Source organism: Triplophysa dalaica, chromosome 10 (assembly GCF_015846415.1).
Source record: "Triplophysa dalaica isolate WHDGS20190420 chromosome 10, ASM1584641v1, whole genome shotgun sequence".
Taxonomy (NCBI): Eukaryota; Metazoa; Chordata; class Actinopteri; order Cypriniformes; family Nemacheilidae; genus Triplophysa; species Triplophysa dalaica.
Window position 1 is genome coordinate 13,082,642 of NC_079551.1, and position 17,794 is coordinate 13,100,435.

Genomic DNA, 17,794 nt, shown 5'->3' on the forward strand with positions numbered 1-17,794 from the left:
CTTCCAGTACATAAATGCGTCTATCCATCGAGTATTCTTCAGCAGTTTGCATAATAAGAGCCCGTCATGCCTGTAGAAGTCAACAGCTATTGGAAAGTTTAGATGATATTTGCTATGATTATGTATTCATTTATCATTATTTTACGTCTGTTAAACTGTATCGAAACTAACAAAATATTGAGCATGCAGTGTTGAATCAAAATATAACAGACCTATCCTCATTTTCTGATGATCTGTGTTCAATGTGCTCTTCTTATTTTCACTAAAGTTATGCATTAATGACCATTTTATGTCTTTTTGTTAGTAACCTGAGACATGTTTTTATTGCTCTTATGCTTGTTGTTGTCCTAATGGTTGACTCCATTGTTTAGCCTTGTAAGTCGCTTTGGAAAAACGCGTCTGCTAAAAGACTAAATGTAACGCAAAATGTGCACGTGATGATCACTTCGGGGGGAGGATTACCGAACAAGTTTGTGCTCGTCCTTTTGTCAAACCGCGTGTGAAGTATTTTACAAGTACCGTAACTTTACTCGAGTCCTATCTGTGACTCGGCTTCCCCCCAGGACTTCAAGAGCAAGAAGCAATCTTTTCTACCCCGTGTGAGAAGTCGAATCCTATATTTGTTTTTTTTTTGCATTTTGGTCGGATATTGCAGGTAGGACTTTTCTGTTTGTTTTATAACAAATACTGTAACATATAATGTACATTAAAAGTACAGTAATATGTTTTCAAGGATGTGGGCCGGCCCGTGGCGTGTGCGACATAGGGCGCAAAATAACTCGAGGTGCGCCAGACGAGAGCGCAAAACCGCGGCATGTGATCGGTTTTCTTGCATCATGACTACGATAACGATTAGCTATGATTGACAATCTTAACGCATTAATTATGCTAGTGCACCAGAGATGAACTTAAGAGATGTCTGAATAATTTCTAAATCTGTTTTCATTTAGACGGTGGTCTTGTGGTTAAAGCGCCCGTCTCCCATTTCGTAACCATTTCCTTCTTTGAGTTCGAATCCCACTCGGAGCAACTTGCTTATTTAGAGCCATTTACATTTATGCATTTGGCAGACGCTTTTATCCAAAGCGACTTACATTGCATTATCCTATACATTTATACTTGGGTGTGTGCAATCCTCTGGGATCAACCCAATGGTCTTACCAATGAGCCACAGGAAAGCTGTACTGTTTTTACTGTCAACACTGATAGTGCGTGCTGTCTTGGACTGCTTTGAACTAAGTAAACTGCATGAAGTGTTTACTGGCACAGTGAATAGGCCATGCCATTTATTTAAGACAATCCAAAACAATACGATGAGCTTTTATTTGTGTCCCTACAGCATCTGCGCAGAGCTTTACAACATGTTAAAACATACTTTCCCATTGTTTTTGACCTAAATAATAATAATAAACAAGTATTCGATTTATGAGCCCTATTATACAACAGTACAATTGAGAAAGTTTAATTTTATTTTCATCGTAATTCGATTTTTTTTATTACAAAAGTTTTTAGTTGTTATTTATTTATTTTCTATTTATGTTGATCACAATTCATGTTATACTCAAATAAATATGAATTTTACTTTCAAAAAAAGTAAATTTTCAGACATGTTTATTTGTTTATTTTGTATAGTGTGGCGCAATTAAAATAAAATCTTGCCTAGGGCACCAACCGAGGCTGGGCCGCCCCTGGGTGTATATACAGTAAATTGGTAATATATCATATAGGTAAGGTATGATACTATATATATGTACATATAGTATAATAAAGAAAAATGTTTGTCTGTAATGAAAATACAATAGTCAAATGTAGTAGTAACCATGTTTTAAGCAAAATATTTTCGTATAGGTGACATGCTTTTTCCATTCACAGCAGTTGAAGATGCAAAATTGGACTTCCAACTACACCCTCGACTGCAACCTGAATGTCACCAACAACACCCTAATACTCCACAAAGTCACATCTATACCTACGTTTATCCTGGGGCTTCTTGGAAACATCTACGTGTTTGTGATATTCTCCCGCCGTCCCAGAAAGGAATGGACAAACATGATGATCTACATCACCAACATGGCCATCGCCGACAGCGTTGTATTGGCGATCCTCCCCTTCATGATTCATTTCTACAACTCTAAATTACCCCCAGAGTTCAAGGCCATTTGCAACATTGTTTTGTCACTTTTTTACGTGAACATGTACGTGAGCATCTTCACGGTAACGGCCATTAGCGTCGTGCGCTACATCGCTGTCAAGTTTCCGCTGAAAGCGCGGGAAATCTTGTCAAGGAGAAGCGCGCTGGTGGTTTGTGGGCTTATATGGCTGGTTATGCTCTGTTTTTGCCCCATTTACTTTCTAAAAGACTCTGGCAATGACAAAACCATGTGTTTTCAGCGGGTTAAAGAATCGTTGTCGCTGCATTTTATACTTTTGTTGACTGTAGTCGGGTTCCTCTTGCCGTTTCTCATCGTGTTGTTTTGTTCCATCAAAATCATTTGTACTTTGAGAAAACGGCTAGATGTTGGACACCGTTCCGAAAAGCTCCAATGCATGTTTATAATTGCGGCGAATTTGATTGTTTTCGTCATATGCTTCCTTCCCATACACTTTGGTTTTATTTTAAAATACATCGCACAGTCGTACGACTTCAGCTGCGACGCGCAGGTCTTCGCCCACAACTTCGTGCACGTCGCGATGTTCGTTTCCATCATGAACTGCGGTTTGGACAGTTTCTGTTATTATTTTGCGACCAAAACAACGTGGAATATATGTGGCACGAAAGTAAGAAACGAAGCCTCTGAGTGAACTCATAAATGGCAAATACGATGCATCCGTTCTTTTGGACAATATCTGCTTGTTTTCTTTATATCATATAATAACACTGATTTTTAAACCGGGTGAAATGGGAAAGTAAACGATGTGCAAACAAAAACAAATCGGAGAATCGGTTCATTGGTGTGAACAGTTCATACGAACCGACTGGTTTTGAACAACTACAGAAAGAAGAGATAAGAATCAGCTGTGAAAGCATTTCCTGAAACTTTTGCAGTTCGGCAAGTAGGTTGATATAATGATGAACACGTTGCCTGTCAGTTCTATAGAAGGCTCATGCAATGCGTTAAAGATCTTAAAAAACGCGAATTTAACAATTTAACGCGAGTTTATTTCCATCGGTGGACTTCAGTCCTGCAAGGTGAGACTTATTTGTCTGATGTTTCAGGGCATATGTCCTTTTATTATCGTTATTATCGTTATTTTGTCCTCGCATTCGAAAGCAGGCTTTAATAATTGCAAGACTAGCCTAATGGGTAGCCTACTTATAGCAGAAAAGTATTGTCTACTTTTAAAACAGTTGAAGCCAAAAAATATATAAAAGTGTGACCCAACCATGGGTTTGCAGGGCTGTCAAGCAATTAAAATGTTTTATCTTATTAATGGCGAATTATTCACACTTCAGGTTTTGCTCAAGTAATTTTAATGTAAAGAGATATTACAAACAGTTGCTTCAAAAATAAATATTTGCAACTTTTATTTCACAAACTTTTGGACCATGAGAATAAGTAATTTATGGGGGATTTTTTTTTTTGGTAAACTAAATGGTTTTAATTAAAATGGAAACATTCAATTATTATTAATTTATAAAATTACACTATAAAATAAGAAACTTAAGCACATTAACCGCAACCTACTGTCCTTTATTGGTTCGTTTGTTTTGTTTAAACGGCTGATTCATAAAGAAGTCCAGACTAGTTTAAAACCGGATTTAAAAAATAAACATTGCTGTGTGTTGCTCAGAGACAAACAATTTTGTTGTCAAAGCTGACTAAAATACCACAATATTAACTTGTTTATTGAGCCGTTGTAATGTGTTGGATTCTATTAGTGGATTTTTATCTGGTGCATGAACCAGAACACCGATAAATTTGACTGGAATAAGACCCAAAACGCAGTACACAAAGAAGGTTTTTTTCATATAATGGTTTTAATAGTTGCCAGCTATGTTCATGCCTTATATTTTTATATCGGAAACTTGAATCATGTTTATTAGTTTTTTTTTGTTGCAACAGGTTGGTTTAGATGCAATCCATCGTTAAAATGGCAAATGTGTCCAACATGTCCACCTGCAACTTAAACATCACCGATGGCATAAAAAGCCTTCAGTTGGCCACATCAATCCCTACTTTCATCCTCGGGGCTTTGGGCAACATCTACCTATTTGTGATGTTCTGCCGGCGTCCCAGAAAAGAATGGACCAACATGATGATCTACATCACCAACATGGCCATCGCCGACTGCGTCGTGCTGATAATCCTGCCCATTAGGATTGCATCGTACTATGCAGCCTCGAAGACATCACAGGCAAACTGGGCACTATGGGACTCTTCAAAAAAGGAATTGTGTTACTTTCTCGTGTCGGTGAATTACGTGAACATGTACGTTAGCATTTTCACCATGACGGCCATAAGTGTGGCACGTTATGTGGCCATCAAGTATCCCCTCAAGGCCAGATATATTATGTCCCGTAAGAAAGACCTGGTGGTCTGTGCGCTCATATGGGTGGTTAACTGTTCGTTAAGTGCCATTTTCCACTACGTGGATAATCCTAAAAATCAAACAGATTTTAAGTGCTTTCAGAAGAACCAAGAGGGAGCGCTGCCATTGTCCTTCATCCTGGTTTTGACCGTAGCCGGGTTCCTCATGCCATTTCTGATCATGTTTTATTGCTCTGCCAAAATCATCCATACTCTACGAAAGCAATTAGACATAGGAATTCGTGCTGAAAAGATTCAATGCATGTTCATCATCACTGCCAACTTGATTGTTTTTGTCGTGTGCTTTTTCCCAGTCCACTTTGGGTTTCTTTTCAAATTCATTTTGGAGAAAAGCGAGTCTAATTGTGACATGCAGATATTTGCGCACAACTTCGTCCACGGTGCCATGTGCTTTTCTATCATGAACTGCGGTTTGGACAGCTTCAGTTATTATTTTGCAAACAAAACGAAGTGGAACATGTGCGGCACGAATCAAAGAAACGATGGAAAATGCGTTTACAACAGAGTTGAGATTAGAGACAAATGATATGATTCTTAATTACGTTGTTTTTATCAATCATAGTTGGTATGTGGGTTTTTTCTAGCTTCATAACTATCAAAAGTGTTTTACGTCTGTTTTTGAATACAAATTTATAAAGCGTTGAACTTTACGATTAATTGTATCCTTCACTAAAAAAACTTCAATACGGAAACCTTCAGAATACGGTAACATTTATAACAATAAGAAATATACATTTTTACAATTAAGCTGCGATCCGTAATGTTTGCTGTCTCTAAATGTCTCTAACGCCATCTCTGTTTGATACACAAAACTGCAGGTTAGCTTTACTTGTGTTAAAAAGTAATTGATCTTGCCCATTGAGACAAATTTTTTCAACCATAAAAATTGCGCATTGCTGCTTTAACACTCAGATTTTTATTAACGCTCTTGTTTTTTAAGGTAACTTTGGTATATGGCAACTTTTTAAGGTTTGACAGCTGGAAACAAGGTCTATGTTACAGATTAGCATATTGACAAAGAAATGAAAGACAGTTATTAGTTTGTCTGCCAAATACAAATACCCTGAGAACCTCCCTCACCTTTGATTATCTTACAATTGTACGCCATCTGCAGGCTACAGAAACAAACCTGTGGTAGATCTGAATTTTAGCTCTGTTTGGTTGAAAAATGAAACTGCAACATGTAAGAATCCAAAAGCAGTTTATTTCATTCTGTGACTGAAACGCTTGCAGGTATCAGTTCAGACATGCTTCTCTTATGGGCACAAAGTTGGAGAACACCTGAAAAACGAGAAAACTATTTTAGCATTTACTATATTTACTAAAAGGTTTTTGTAAAAATTAAAAAAAAAATCAAATCACATTGTTACAATTGTGAAATTGAAATTGATTTTTGCACAATATTTACCTGCCGCTAAAGCTAATATGATGCTGATCCATCCCACAATGTAAGACCATGAGAATCTCCAGTCGATGTAACGCTTGCCAAAGAAATTCACAGTCATGCCTGTGTAGATTGCCAAAGCCAAAATCCCAAGAAAGCCTGAAGCACAGCGAAACAAAAAAAAACTTAAGGTCTAGAATTAAAATAGATGGTGTCAAGAAGTCTTTTGAATTATCACTGTCAATTCTGTTTATAAATTGCAAGTATTTTTTTAATAATGTTTGTATTAAAGTCAGTGACAAAAACATATAAAAAATGTAATGTCACCTTGAAATTCAGTGTTTGTATTTGTGTTGTTTTAGATGTTATATCTCAACTTGAAATTCAGTATTTGTGTTTTTATAGAATTTGAAAGTTAATTGTGTGGAGTTTATGATTATCAAGTGCAGAATGAAATATTTAGAAGTTTGTTTTTCTATACATACTTTTTATCCCACCTTTCATCAACAGTTACACAAACTGACGTTTTTCTACATCAAAAAGCTTAAATTGAATTCATGAAGTAAACTATGTTCATCATATAGAAGTGTATCAAAAGTCTATGTTTTTTTATGCGCGTTCTGTACATTTATATAAACATGTCATACCAAAGCCTTTCAGAATGTTTTGTATTTTTTAATAAACATTTCAATTTCTCAAGGACAGTGTTGGACAAGTTTCTGAAAAAGAAAATGATTACTAGTTACTTATTACACATTCAATAGTGTAATTAGATTACTTTACAAATTATTCTCTCCAAAAATTAATTAATTACTTATTACTAATTACTGTCTATATCCTACTGAACATCAACCTTGGTTAGTAAAGCGACTCAAGGATAGACATGAAAAGGCTCTTTTAATTCATTCAAATAATGGATAACTACATAAATTGATTTTATTAACTGACCAAAATATTACAAATGTGAGAATTATTCATTAAAGCACAGATTTTTAAGTAAGACTTTGAATTTTGATGTTCATTCCACTATCGCACACATATATATTACACACAGTATTTCGTTTAATTACATCAGAAGAAATTCTGTAATTAAATTACAGGAAAAATCAGTGTAATCCCTTACTTTGCTTTTTCAAGGAAAAAGTAATTAAATTAAAGTAACTTATCGTTTAGTGACTAGTTACAGCCAACACTGCTGAAGAGCCAGAGAACCTCACTTATGTCTTATAACCGTAATTGAATGACACCAAGACTCACCAGACAGGAGCAAAGCGATACCTCCTATCTTCACCCGCCTGCATCTGGGACGGTTAGACGCAGTGGCACCCAAAACCACTCCAGCGAAACAGCTGAGCACTGACAGCAACATAAAGGCCCGTGTGGCATCCCAGAATGCTACATGACAGACATATATTTTATCAAAGTCTTGTTTATTGATGCGATTACACACTTTTGTTTACATACTCCTTTAGTTTACATACTTCTTAAAACTTCTCAAGTACTGTTGTAAACCCGCAGAAAGTGGCACTCATTTTTTTAAATATTACACTTAATTGAATTTTACCCTGTGTGTACAGTACTTACCCACATTAAGAGTGTGGGCATGGCACTTGCGGTTGATGCAAATCCTCCAGAGTCCCTGATTTGATGCGTTCCCAGAGTAGCGATACTGCATCCAGTGGTCTGTTGCCGTGGAGATGACGAGAAGCACAAGGGCCGCAAAGCCACAAAGCGTGGCCCCCCTACCTAATGTAAACGCCATCAAGGAGAGGCCCGGGACAGTCTCCTACTGCAGATTTGGGACACAAAGACACTTTGGAGTTTAAATAAAGTAAAAAGAAATCCCACTTGAAAAAATAGCTTTTTTTCTCTTGAGATTTTAAGATGAACCAAGTTTATATAATAAAAATACTATTTTGTGTAATGTACCGTATTGTACCATTTATATAGATTAAATTTTACAGCAAAAATCATGGTTTAATGGTTCCTGTAGTAAAAATAAAGGTTTGTAAACAAATTTCTGAGATGTTTTTATTCTTTTAGAGAGAGACCATAGTTCATTTTTGTCAGGGGCTTGAATCCCTAAGGATAACACTAAATGTACTTGTCAAAACTAAAGATAAAAGGCATTGGTTACACTAAAACAATAAAAGAAATAAACATAGACTTTATGCACCCTTGATACATGTATTAAACTTGTCTTTTGTGTTAAAAAAACAAAAATTTATTGTGGAAACGACAGTTGCTGCCAAAAAATCATCATTGATTCATCAAATGATCATTATTCGTTAGTACTATAAATCAAGTTATTATTTAATAATAATGTAAATAAAAAACATTAAGCTCTTATTATTGCACAATTCAATTATGTTATGAATGTTTTATTAATATATAGATAATATTAATTATAAAACTGATATTTATATTCACATAAGTGTTCAGAACACTGTGTTGAGCATGTTAGCAGTTTTGAAAATATAGACGGTTTAAGGGCTGTCAGACGATTAATTGCGATTAATCGCATCCGGTATAAAAGTCTTAACATAATATATGTCTGTGTACCGTGTATATTAATTTTGTATTTTAAAAACACGAAAATATACACATACATGCATACTTTATATTTAGGAAATATCAGTATTAATATAAGTATTAATTAGTATTATTAGTAAAGTATTTATTTATATTTAACAATAATTGAAATTATACATTTATTCATTTTTATATTTTTATTAAATACATGCATGTATGTTTTTGTGTTTATGAATTCAAAATGAATATGCACAGTTCACAAAAATAAATGATGTAAACCCAAACCTATTCTGGATGCGATTAATCACGATTAATCGTTTGACAGCCCTACATTTTTAACAGTTATATATTTACAATAATATATTTCATATTAGTGGCTACCCTAGCAACACCATCAACAGTTCAGAACACATCAGAAAACACATCCACTATCATCTTTTTTAACGCCATACCTCTGTACCAACAAGCAATCCCACGATCTCGCTGTAGTTAATGTGAGTCGCTTCAGCAAAGATGAACCTGAACTGTTCTAACAAAAGCAGTTCTGTACCATCAGCATTTGGCTTGCATCGTTCAATCAAGTGTTTTCTGTTTTATACAACGCATGATTGGGTTTTGAATGTGAATTGTATGCACAGCACATTTTCAACTCCGTGACGAACGCTGCCAACACAAAAACATGCACACATACACACATGGTTGTGTCTGGCAGACCCACGCACACCCGGCTCACAACAATTTACTATTGAGTGAGTAAAATAAGAAAGCTATTCATGTCCACTCAAAGCACATGCAATAAAGTGCATTTTTACATGTCAGCAAGTGCGCAGAGAACAAACCAGGCCTTTGTTGAAAGCACAGTTTAAGAAACCAAGTGGATTGTGTCTCACCCAGCTATGATCAAATCATTGCAATCACTTCAAGTCAAGGCAGCTAAAGATTGAGCCAAAGAAACAAGTTTTATAGAAATCAAAGTTATGTCCATTTTCTAGATTCACCTCTCTGTTGGTCACTGTGTCTCCTGAAGGTCGCTATCAAGTCTGTCCGGTTGTAGGGTTTATAAGCGCACTCTGCTCGGCCTTCATTGTTTCATCCACAATAGCTCGAATGATCTAGTGCAGCATGTGAGATGTGAGGTCATACACATCTTTTGCTCTCTCCATCACAATCCCTCACTCACAATCAGCTTTCCACGTCATCTCCAGCATGTCATCGTGGGACATTTCTGTGTTGACGCCCACCCTCACTTGCCCTTCTGCTTGTTCACAAGTCTTCATCCTTTGGTGGAAAGTTGCTGACCAACTTTGGCAATGTTTGTGGTCATGGGGATTTTTGAGAGGGGAGGGTGAGCGACAAACACCCAAATAGGGTGTTAAACAGTTATGCGTGCTAAGATACATGTATGAAAATTGTGAAAAAAGCTGCTTCGCAAGAATGCAAAACTGCATAAAGCACTTTATAAATAAAATTGAAGTCATATAATAAAGTCATATAATGTACCAACAACCCAGTTTAACAATGTACAGCATCATTATATACAATATATTAGTGCTATCTTTAATTCGATAAAACGGTTTAAAATAAGCAAAATCGCATTAAAAATGACAATAATAATGTACCCACATGTTCAGTTCCAATATCCCAATATCTTAAATTTAGACTACTCAAAAAAAAAGATTATAAAATAAAGTGGCTCATCCTCAAATTTAAATGTATTTATTTATTTGGAAAAATTGGATTATGCAGAAACGACATTGAATCATATGCATTTTCATGTATATTTATTTTAAAACATCACTGACCATACAAGATGATATTTTACATATATACCATAAACAATATATTGAAAAACAATGCATTTGAACAATGCTGAAAGGCGTAAGGGTTCAGGACGAAAAAAACAAAGTCCGACCAAACTCTGTCAGTAAGAGACCTCACGACAGTCCAATAAAACAGACCGGCATGCAATTCCAGCCGTAATACCGTACACGACGGTAAGACTCCGCTTGATGTGAACTCGCAGAGCGACATCATCAGAACCTTCTTCACTTTCTTGGCGGTCGTCCCTTTGGTGGCTTTCCGCCCCGGCCTTTTTTCTCGCCCCGGCCTTTTTTCTGGCCCTTACCACCTTTGCCATGACCCTTCTTGTCTTTCCTCTGCATGGCCCGCGTGTCTTTCTTCATCCTGCCGTCCACCACACGGAAGGTGCCCTTGACCCCGGCCGGGCGGCGCACTTTGGAACCGGCGCCCTTTTTGGCCACCACGTACGTGACCTTTCGCTTTTCTTTAGCCATTCCGGCCTTTTTGTAGATGCTGTGAGATTGGAGGGAACAAAAAGATAAGTAAGACGGTTAGCAAGGAATCCATGAGGCTGCAAAGCAAGCGTGTAGATTCGGAGACTGACCTTTGGAGGTGAGACATTTTCTCTCGCTCGGAAATGTCCACCGTGTTCACAACGGTTTCTGCCTTTTTCTTGGCCTGTTCCATCTTCCTCAACATCTAGAACAGAATAAAAATGCATTTTAAGATGACATTCTGGTCGATATTAACTCAATGTCTGTGGGGAGATATATAGTCTTACCCTTCTCTTCTTGCGAGCTTTGGCCTCTGCAACTTTTTTGATCGGTCGGGCATTGATTTCTCGCCATTTCTGCTTGTACTCCTCCACCATTTCTTTGGTGACGGGGACGGGACGCTTTCTGTGCTTATTCTCGTCGTCAACGAACCAGGCCGGAATTTCCGACATGCCCTCAGAGTTCGAAAATCTAGAAGACACGTTACACGTGAACATAACTGAAGTCTCAATAATGCTTAAAATCGAAGTCAGCAATGCCTTTCTCACCTGTGAAAAGAGCCGTCCACCAGATCTCTCATTCTCTTTTTTGAAGTGGCGATCTGCGCCCCGAGCGCCAGACCTTCGGCGTTAAGAATTCGAGCCCGTTTACCTGAAACGAAACCAACATTTGAAATATATTCACATTGTATTCTTTTCTCGATGAATGTCACACGTTAAAGAATGACTGACTTGTTTTTTCCACTGGGACGACTTGGAATTCGTCACCGCCACCGGTCTTGATCGCACCAGCAGCCGAAGATGCTTTTTTCATCCGAGAGATCTCTCTGTTTGCAAAACAAATGTTACGTTACGGAGTAAGTTTAACAATTTATATACAATCACATCGCATTCGATCGTTGTTTAGAAAAAACAAAATACATCACAAAACGCAAATAAAAAAACGCCATGTAAAACGAATTGCAAAACTAAACACTGAATGATAAAATTACATTTATCATAAAAAAAAAAAAAACTAACGTTTCATCATCGCTGCTGTCATCATCCGACTCGCTGTCATCTTCATCTCCCGCCTTCCCCGCTTCCTGCGAGGTAGCGGCCACTTCCTCCCTGCTAGGTCCCGCCTCCTCCTCAGCCTTCCTCTTTCTGCCAGGCGGGTTGCTTTGAAGGAACTGAGTTTGTTTAAGTTCGCTCATGGCATCTCTGTCGTCGTACAATTTCAACTCAGCGAAGATTCCCTGCGTAAATGTTCAACGAAAGCGACAATAAGAACACTTAGAATTGGGAACCATTGAGAGCGTCCTTCAGCTTTACAGATTCATACCTTGCTGAACCACATGTCGGTCTCGCGTTCCTTCTTCTCATCTTTTCCTTCGAGCGGCACCAGTAATTCGTTTCCGTCCGCATCGTCGTTGTCTTCGGCCACGAATGACACCCTGTGGGATGTGCAAAAATGTAATGAGAAAAAACTTTACACTATCTAGGAATTCTCAACGTACGGCTCCACGATAAAAAAAAAAACGCAATCAGGTGATTTACAGTGTGCCACAGTAGAAGTACAACACCCCACTTAGTTCCAGAAAATGCGTATGGTGATCTTTCTATCACTGTTTTTAAGCCTACTCAGGGATTTTCATGATAAAGTATATTTATAATGATGTTTGACAGGTGTTGCTTTTTCAAACCCACAGTGATTTCAGATAGGGCAGTACTTCCTGCTGATGAAATAACCATGCTTTCCGGAGAAAGCTGCTCATAAACACAACATGGCTTAAAATGAGTCGGAGATGGTGTCATCCTGATCTTGTACACACACGAAGGCCTAACCTTATCTTTATGTGGACTATCCAAATGAGTCATTCGTGTGCGAGTCGTTCTGAACACAATCTGCATTCATCCTGGCAAACTCGCTGTGTACAGTATACGCTGATTCAACAATCCAACTACACAGCTAAAGACATTACAATGATTTACGTCATGTTAATTTAAGATATTAAACATATTTTGATGCAAAACAAACAGCCATGAAACACAGCTAGCGCTTGTTCTTCAACTTTTTTTAACACCTAAGTGTGTGCCTAATGCCCCAACTGTAGATACAAATGACAGCCTGTTAAATGCACGCAGCATTTCTTGGGAAGACACCCCATATCATTTTGGCGAGACTGAGGCGGCACGGCATTTGACGGAGGCGGCCACCTCCAATTTCTCTTCGCAGGAAAAACCCTTTAGATGGGTCGATCCAAGCGATATTTAGTGATGACCGCGATTAATCATGCAGATCTGGCTCAACGAATGAATTTCTAAATAGTAAAGCAAACAAAAATGCTTTACGTTTTCTTCTTCTTAGGGGCATTCTTCACAATTTGTTGCTCGTTCTTCTCAATCTCCTCGAGGTCGTCCGAGTCCAGGTCGGACGCCAGGGACACACGATCATCTTCAGATTCTGAGAAGTACAAATCTTCTTCTTCGCAGCCTTCTACCAGGGCGTCGGCTACTTTCATATCACCCTGAGTGATTTCACTGAGACCCTGAAAAAGAACACAAAATTAGACGTGTGTTTATGAAAACGTTGATTGGTGGTGCAACGGATTTATAATCATTTAACATAAAAACGTTTCAGATTGTAGCTTTACCGGTCTCATCTACTGTAAAAACATCAGGACTGTATGGTTTGTATATTTGGTCGTGATCTCAGGTTACGATTTCTTACCTGGGCCTTTCTGATGGTGCTGAGGGAAAACATCGATGTATCGTTGCCGTCGGCGATGGAAACTCCGGGAAGGTCCATCTTAAGCGCCACCCTTTCTCTCTTCTTCCTCTGTTCCTTCAAGAGCTTCTTCTTCTTCCTGTCATTTTGGATAAAACCGATGTTCAGGTTTGACAATCAACATTACTGAATTTATCGTTTACACTGTGAAGAAAATGTACCGTTTGAGCTCAGAGATTTCATCCGCTTTCAGCTCAGCCAGCTTCTTCTCCATTTCCTCATCCTCATCTTCCTCAACCTTCTCTTCTGCTTCTTTAACGGCATCCTTTTTCCTGCTTTCCGTCGGGTCGGTATCGCTTTCTTCCTCATCGGAGCTCAGACTATGTAAAAAGTAGTGGTGGGCATAGATTAATTTTTTTAATCTAGATTAATCTAGATTAATTCCAAGATTAATCTAGATTAAAATGGCTCATTTGAATTCTGCCGAAGGCATTCAGTATATGTGTGATACCCAAATAATGACTAAAAGTAAGTCTTTGAGAACAGGTTTCTCAAGCCAGGTGACGCATTAGACCAGGGGCTCATCTCCTGTTTCCAAAATGCATCACAAACTGCTTGAGAAAGCTGTTCTACTATGATAATTGGTGATGAAAATTAAATTATGTTCAATAAAATGAACTTGTGTTTACTTCCGCATTAGCTAAGGGATGAATTGCGTTTAGTTGGTACTGGAGACTGGAAGAGCTCCTACAGTACATTTACATTTAGTCATTTAGCAGACGCTTTTATCCAAAGCGACTTACAAAGAGTGAGGGAGCAACGAGCGATATGTCATACAGGAGCCATAATACATTAGATCTCAATACAAAGTTACTGGTTTCAACTAAAGCTAGACCACTACCTGTTGAGAGAAAGTGTTTTTTTAAACCAATTCCGCATTGCACAAGGTGCAAACAACCTTAGTCTTGCGATGTTTCTATTGGGAAGCTTCTTAAAAACTAATGTTCCCTGAAGCAAACCCGGCGGCTTCATAGCTGCATCCATGTTAGCACGTCACGTTTGATGCGGTAATTTCACAGTAACGTTATGTTGTGTTCAGACCAAACGCGAATGGCGTGTCAAGCGCGAGTGATTTATATGTTAATGCAAAGAGCCAATAGACCTACTTGCTGCGCGAATCTCGCGAATGAAGCCCTGCTTATGAGATGATGAGGCGGCTTCTGCTTCCGCTAATGACGCGAATCACGCGAGTTGAAAAATCTCGTTCTCGCCCCGTGCAGTGCAGTTAAGCTGGTATACATCCGCGCTAAAATATCAAGGTGAAAGTCATCATAGCTTGCGTAGTATAGACCCAGCTCCCAACCCAACTTTGAGAATAGATTAACGGCGACATTTTTTTTATCGAGCGATAAGAGTCTCACTGCGTTAACGGCGTTAACGCCGTTAACGGCCCACCACTAGTAAAAAGACTTTATAGATAACAATATCACTCATTTATTTCGTTTCTGTCCGATGGTGTGGTTAAGTACCGGATTTGCTGGTCCGGCTGTTTGACTTCCTCCTTCAGTTGTTTCGCGATGAATCTCCTCAGCTTGGACCTCCACGACAGCAACAACCTGACGACAAACCAGCCAATCAGATTTATGTGACAAAGAACAACTGTACACAGGGAAATAACCTGTTTAACACCGAATACCTACCGCAGTTCCTTTCGACCCAAGACTTTAATGTCACGACAGCATTCTTTGATTTCTGGTGAAGTGACTGGATGGGATTCCAGCTCAGGACTATCAAAGGTTATCTAGAAGAGAAATTGAAATGAGATGTAAAGACATAACGTTGAGAACTGAAGTTTAGCTTGAAAAGATTGAATAATTGGAATATTTAAACAAACTTCATTGGCTTTGCTCAAGAAGTCTACAGGATTCTCAGATTTTAGGAACTGAGTCAGCGGGAAGATGCGATACAACGTGAGGTCACCTTCATCATATCCTTCAGCCTGAAACACAGAAGACGAACATCATTCAGACAAAATATTAATTCTTAAACAGAATGCCAAACAAAAGACAAATGTGAAATTGAAAATAAAACTAAATGAAAACTTCAAACAAAACTAAGCTAGATGCAAAGCACAGATGAAAAAAAAACACAATATACAAAAAAGGTAAATAAAACTAATCTTAAACTCGATGTAAAAACATAAATGCACAAAAAATGCAAATCTGAACTAAATAAAAAAATCGAATATAAAAACAAAATACATTTAAGGCTATATGAATGCAATCTTACATCAGTATTGACACACAAGACCCACCTTGGGCTTTTTTGTGGTAACCAGCTCTTTGACAGTTTTTACTTGAACATCGACCTCTTTAAACGCATGTTTGGGGTCAAAAAACTTGTGGTCAATTTTATCCGGGGCCAAAAAAGCCTGCAAACAATAACACAAATTTGAATAATTCATCATCAACATTAGTATATACACATATGAATATATGTATATCTACCTTGACAGACGACAAAGATCTCAGCCGATTCGTTACGGGAGGCTTGCGGTTTGGTGGCCTGAACCTTGTTGAAGAATTGCTGGAAGATCCACATTAGCGGCTGATAGTCTTTCGAGCGGAAAACCTTGGTGATAAACGTCCCGCCCTTGTTGAGGAACTCGCAGGCGAGTTTAAGAGCCATCAGAGTGAGATGAGCTACAGAGAACAACAGGTGAGATTCACACTTAGGACAAAGACATGGTCAAAATATACATTTTTGTATGGTTGCGCACATCACTTACCTTGAGAAAAGGCGTCGTGTTGCCAGTTGGCACCAACGTTAGGAGCGCCATCATTGAGAACCACGTCCACCTTCCACGTCTGCAGTTCTTTCCTGAGAACCTAACGTAAAAAAACAACATCTGTAAAAGGATGTCACAGACACATTGACAGAAATATCACAGATGTTATTTAACCGTCTAAACTACACACCTGTTTGCATTTGTCAGTTGTAATGTCTTCTTGAATTGTGACGACGTTCGGGATGGGTTTAATCGGGACCAGATCCACACCTGACATCGGATGAACAGAGTCAATATCTTGATGCCTTGATCTTTTAATATTTATCGTTGTGGAACTCATTTCAAAACTACCGTTAGGTTCTCTTTACAAAGTCTAGGCACAAAACCAATTGAACTATTAGTTAAGATTAACCAATAGCATCACTAACGAAGCAAAACTCACCAATAACAAGACTGGACACTGGCATAAACTTTGATGCCACCTGCAACCTAAACATGAAGGACAGATTTTAGTAGCTGATCATGAAAGCATTACATATCAATATAACAATGCTATAAGAAATATCAAAGAATTAGATATATCGACCCACCATCCTCCTGGAGCTGCGCACAGATCCACCAGAGCTCGAGCTTTCTGAAGAAACTGGAATTTGCGATTGAGTTGAATGAGCTTGAACGAGGATCTGGAGCGATATCCTTGAAAATACGCACGTGACAAATATATCAGTGACCACTCTTATAAAAGACTAAAGCTTAACGGGCTGACACATACATTCGAAGTATTTGACTGTTTACAAAGACTAAACATAAATGATTTACATCAGTTCCTCATCTTGATCAACACAACAAGCATCGTTGGGTAATACGTTAATTTTAAGGGTAGCACGATACGAAACGCGTTCACGTGGCTTACCTGTTTCTTTTGCGAGATGGTAGAATTTATCTTTTCTGGTTTTCCCGACTTTCAATTTTTTACCCATGATTTCTGTTGCAGACGTTCAGTTTTCGAGCAGTTTTTGGACACTTTTCCCCGTGTCTCGCTGCTCGACTGAAGCCACACGTGTATGGAGGCGCACGATGATGACGTAACGCGACAAGTTCTTTCTCGCTCCTTCAAAATAATCATTTATTTTTTGTTTTATGGTTGTTCAAAATGTGATATTATTTATTATTATGTTATAAGCATTGTATGTTTGATATATTTTTAAACAATAAAAAATGATACAAAAGAAGAAATATTGTAAATAAAATCAAATGAATATGTCATCGAATGATGTCGCTTTAGATAAAAGCCTCTGCCAAATGCATAAAAATGTAAACATAACTAATGATTTGTTACTATTGCTATATTGTGAAACTGACTTTGCTGTATCCAATAAGTTAATTATGTGACTCATCTTTCATCGTGTAAACGTTTTATCATTTGTGTATATTAAGTGAAAAATATAAGCTAGTAAATAGTACTTTTCCTTATTTCCTAATTATGATTGTCATCATAATTTGGACCATGTTCATGTGTACTATTTTATATTAATGC

At 37.9% G+C, this 17,794-nt stretch overlaps 4 protein-coding genes across 9 annotated transcripts; 2 read left to right on the forward strand and 2 right to left on the reverse strand.

Annotated features, from left to right (window-relative positions):
* Positions 1-385: 385 nt before the first annotated feature.
* On the forward strand, positions 386-2,813 carry gpr35.1 (G protein-coupled receptor 35, tandem duplicate 1). 5 transcript variants are annotated; one of them, XM_056759651.1, is made up of 3 exons: positions 386-655; positions 1,633-1,727; positions 1,873-2,813. In XM_056759651.1, exon 3 carries the CDS (start codon positions 1,882-1,884, stop codon positions 2,800-2,802), a length of 921 nt encoding a protein of 306 aa, XP_056615629.1. In that variant the 5' UTR covers positions 386-655; positions 1,633-1,727; positions 1,873-1,881; the 3' UTR covers positions 2,803-2,813. The 5 variants fall into 5 exon arrangements, with proteins under 5 accessions (XP_056615629.1, XP_056615628.1, XP_056615630.1 ...); XM_056759650.1 differs by having other exon boundaries at positions 1,876-2,813; XM_056759652.1 differs by having other exon boundaries at positions 1,664-1,727.
* A 1,261-nt stretch (positions 2,814-4,074) lies between these two features.
* On the forward strand, positions 4,075-5,897 carry gpr35.2 (G protein-coupled receptor 35, tandem duplicate 2). Its single transcript, XM_056759648.1, has one exon. The coding sequence runs from the start codon at positions 4,075-4,077 to the stop codon at positions 5,074-5,076; it is 1,002 nt and encodes a 333-aa protein (XP_056615626.1). The 3' UTR covers positions 5,077-5,897.
* Positions 5,733-9,595, reverse strand: lim2.2 (lens intrinsic membrane protein 2.2). 2 transcript variants are annotated; one of them, XM_056759654.1, is made up of 5 exons: positions 9,465-9,595; positions 7,519-7,723; positions 7,192-7,329; positions 5,959-6,093; positions 5,733-5,831 (listed from the first exon to the last, which is right to left on the reverse strand). In XM_056759654.1, exons 2-5 carry the CDS (start codon positions 7,694-7,696, stop codon positions 5,758-5,760), a joined length of 525 nt encoding a protein of 174 aa, XP_056615632.1. In that variant the 5' UTR covers positions 7,697-7,723; positions 9,465-9,595; the 3' UTR covers positions 5,733-5,757. The 2 variants fall into 2 exon arrangements, with proteins under 2 accessions (XP_056615632.1, XP_056615633.1); XM_056759655.1 differs by having other exon boundaries at positions 7,519-7,720; positions 9,465-9,545.
* A 635-nt stretch (positions 9,596-10,230) lies between these two features.
* Positions 10,231-17,333, reverse strand: ftsj3 (FtsJ RNA 2'-O-methyltransferase 3). The gene is made up of 20 exons (XM_056759901.1): positions 17,171-17,333; positions 16,848-16,953; positions 16,700-16,746; positions 16,448-16,527; positions 16,258-16,357; positions 15,975-16,171; positions 15,784-15,897; positions 15,364-15,468; positions 15,170-15,270; positions 14,999-15,085; positions 13,691-13,849; positions 13,473-13,608; positions 13,094-13,290; positions 12,084-12,195; positions 11,780-11,997; positions 11,492-11,586; positions 11,309-11,411; positions 11,048-11,231; positions 10,871-10,965; positions 10,231-10,779 (listed from the first exon to the last, which is right to left on the reverse strand). Exons 1-20 carry the CDS (start codon positions 17,235-17,237, stop codon positions 10,512-10,514), a joined length of 2,571 nt encoding a protein of 856 aa, XP_056615879.1. The 5' UTR covers positions 17,238-17,333; the 3' UTR covers positions 10,231-10,511.
* Between the last annotated feature and the right edge of the window lie 461 nt (positions 17,334-17,794).

Coding starts and splice junctions, on each gene's coding strand:
- gpr35.1 (XM_056759651.1), top strand. CDS start 1,882: ATGCAAAATTGGACTTCCAACTACACCCTCGACTGCAACCTGAATGTC.
- gpr35.2 (XM_056759648.1), top strand. CDS start 4,075: ATGCAATCCATCGTTAAAATGGCAAATGTGTCCAACATGTCCACCTGC.
- lim2.2 (XM_056759654.1), bottom strand. CDS start 7,696: ATGGCGTTTACATTAGGTAGGGGGGCCACGCTTTGTGGCTTTGCGGCC. Junction 7,330..7,518: donor TGCCCACACTCTTAATGTGG/GTAAGTACTGTA, acceptor TCTGTCATGTAG/CATTCTGGGATGCCACACGG. Junction 5,832..5,958: donor CATATTAGCTTTAGCGGCAG/GTAAATATTGTG, acceptor CTCGTTTTTCAG/GTGTTCTCCAACTTTGTGCC.
- ftsj3 (XM_056759901.1), bottom strand. CDS start 17,237: ATGGGTAAAAAATTGAAAGTCGGGAAAACCAGAAAAGATAAATTCTAC. Junction 15,898..15,974: donor TCTTTGTCGTCTGTCAAGGT/AGATATACATAT, acceptor TGTTTGCAGGCT/TTTTTGGCCCCGGATAAAAT. Junction 13,850..14,998: donor CAGCCGGACCAGCAAATCCG/GTACTTAACCAC, acceptor CTTTTTACATAG/TCTGAGCTCCGATGAGGAAG.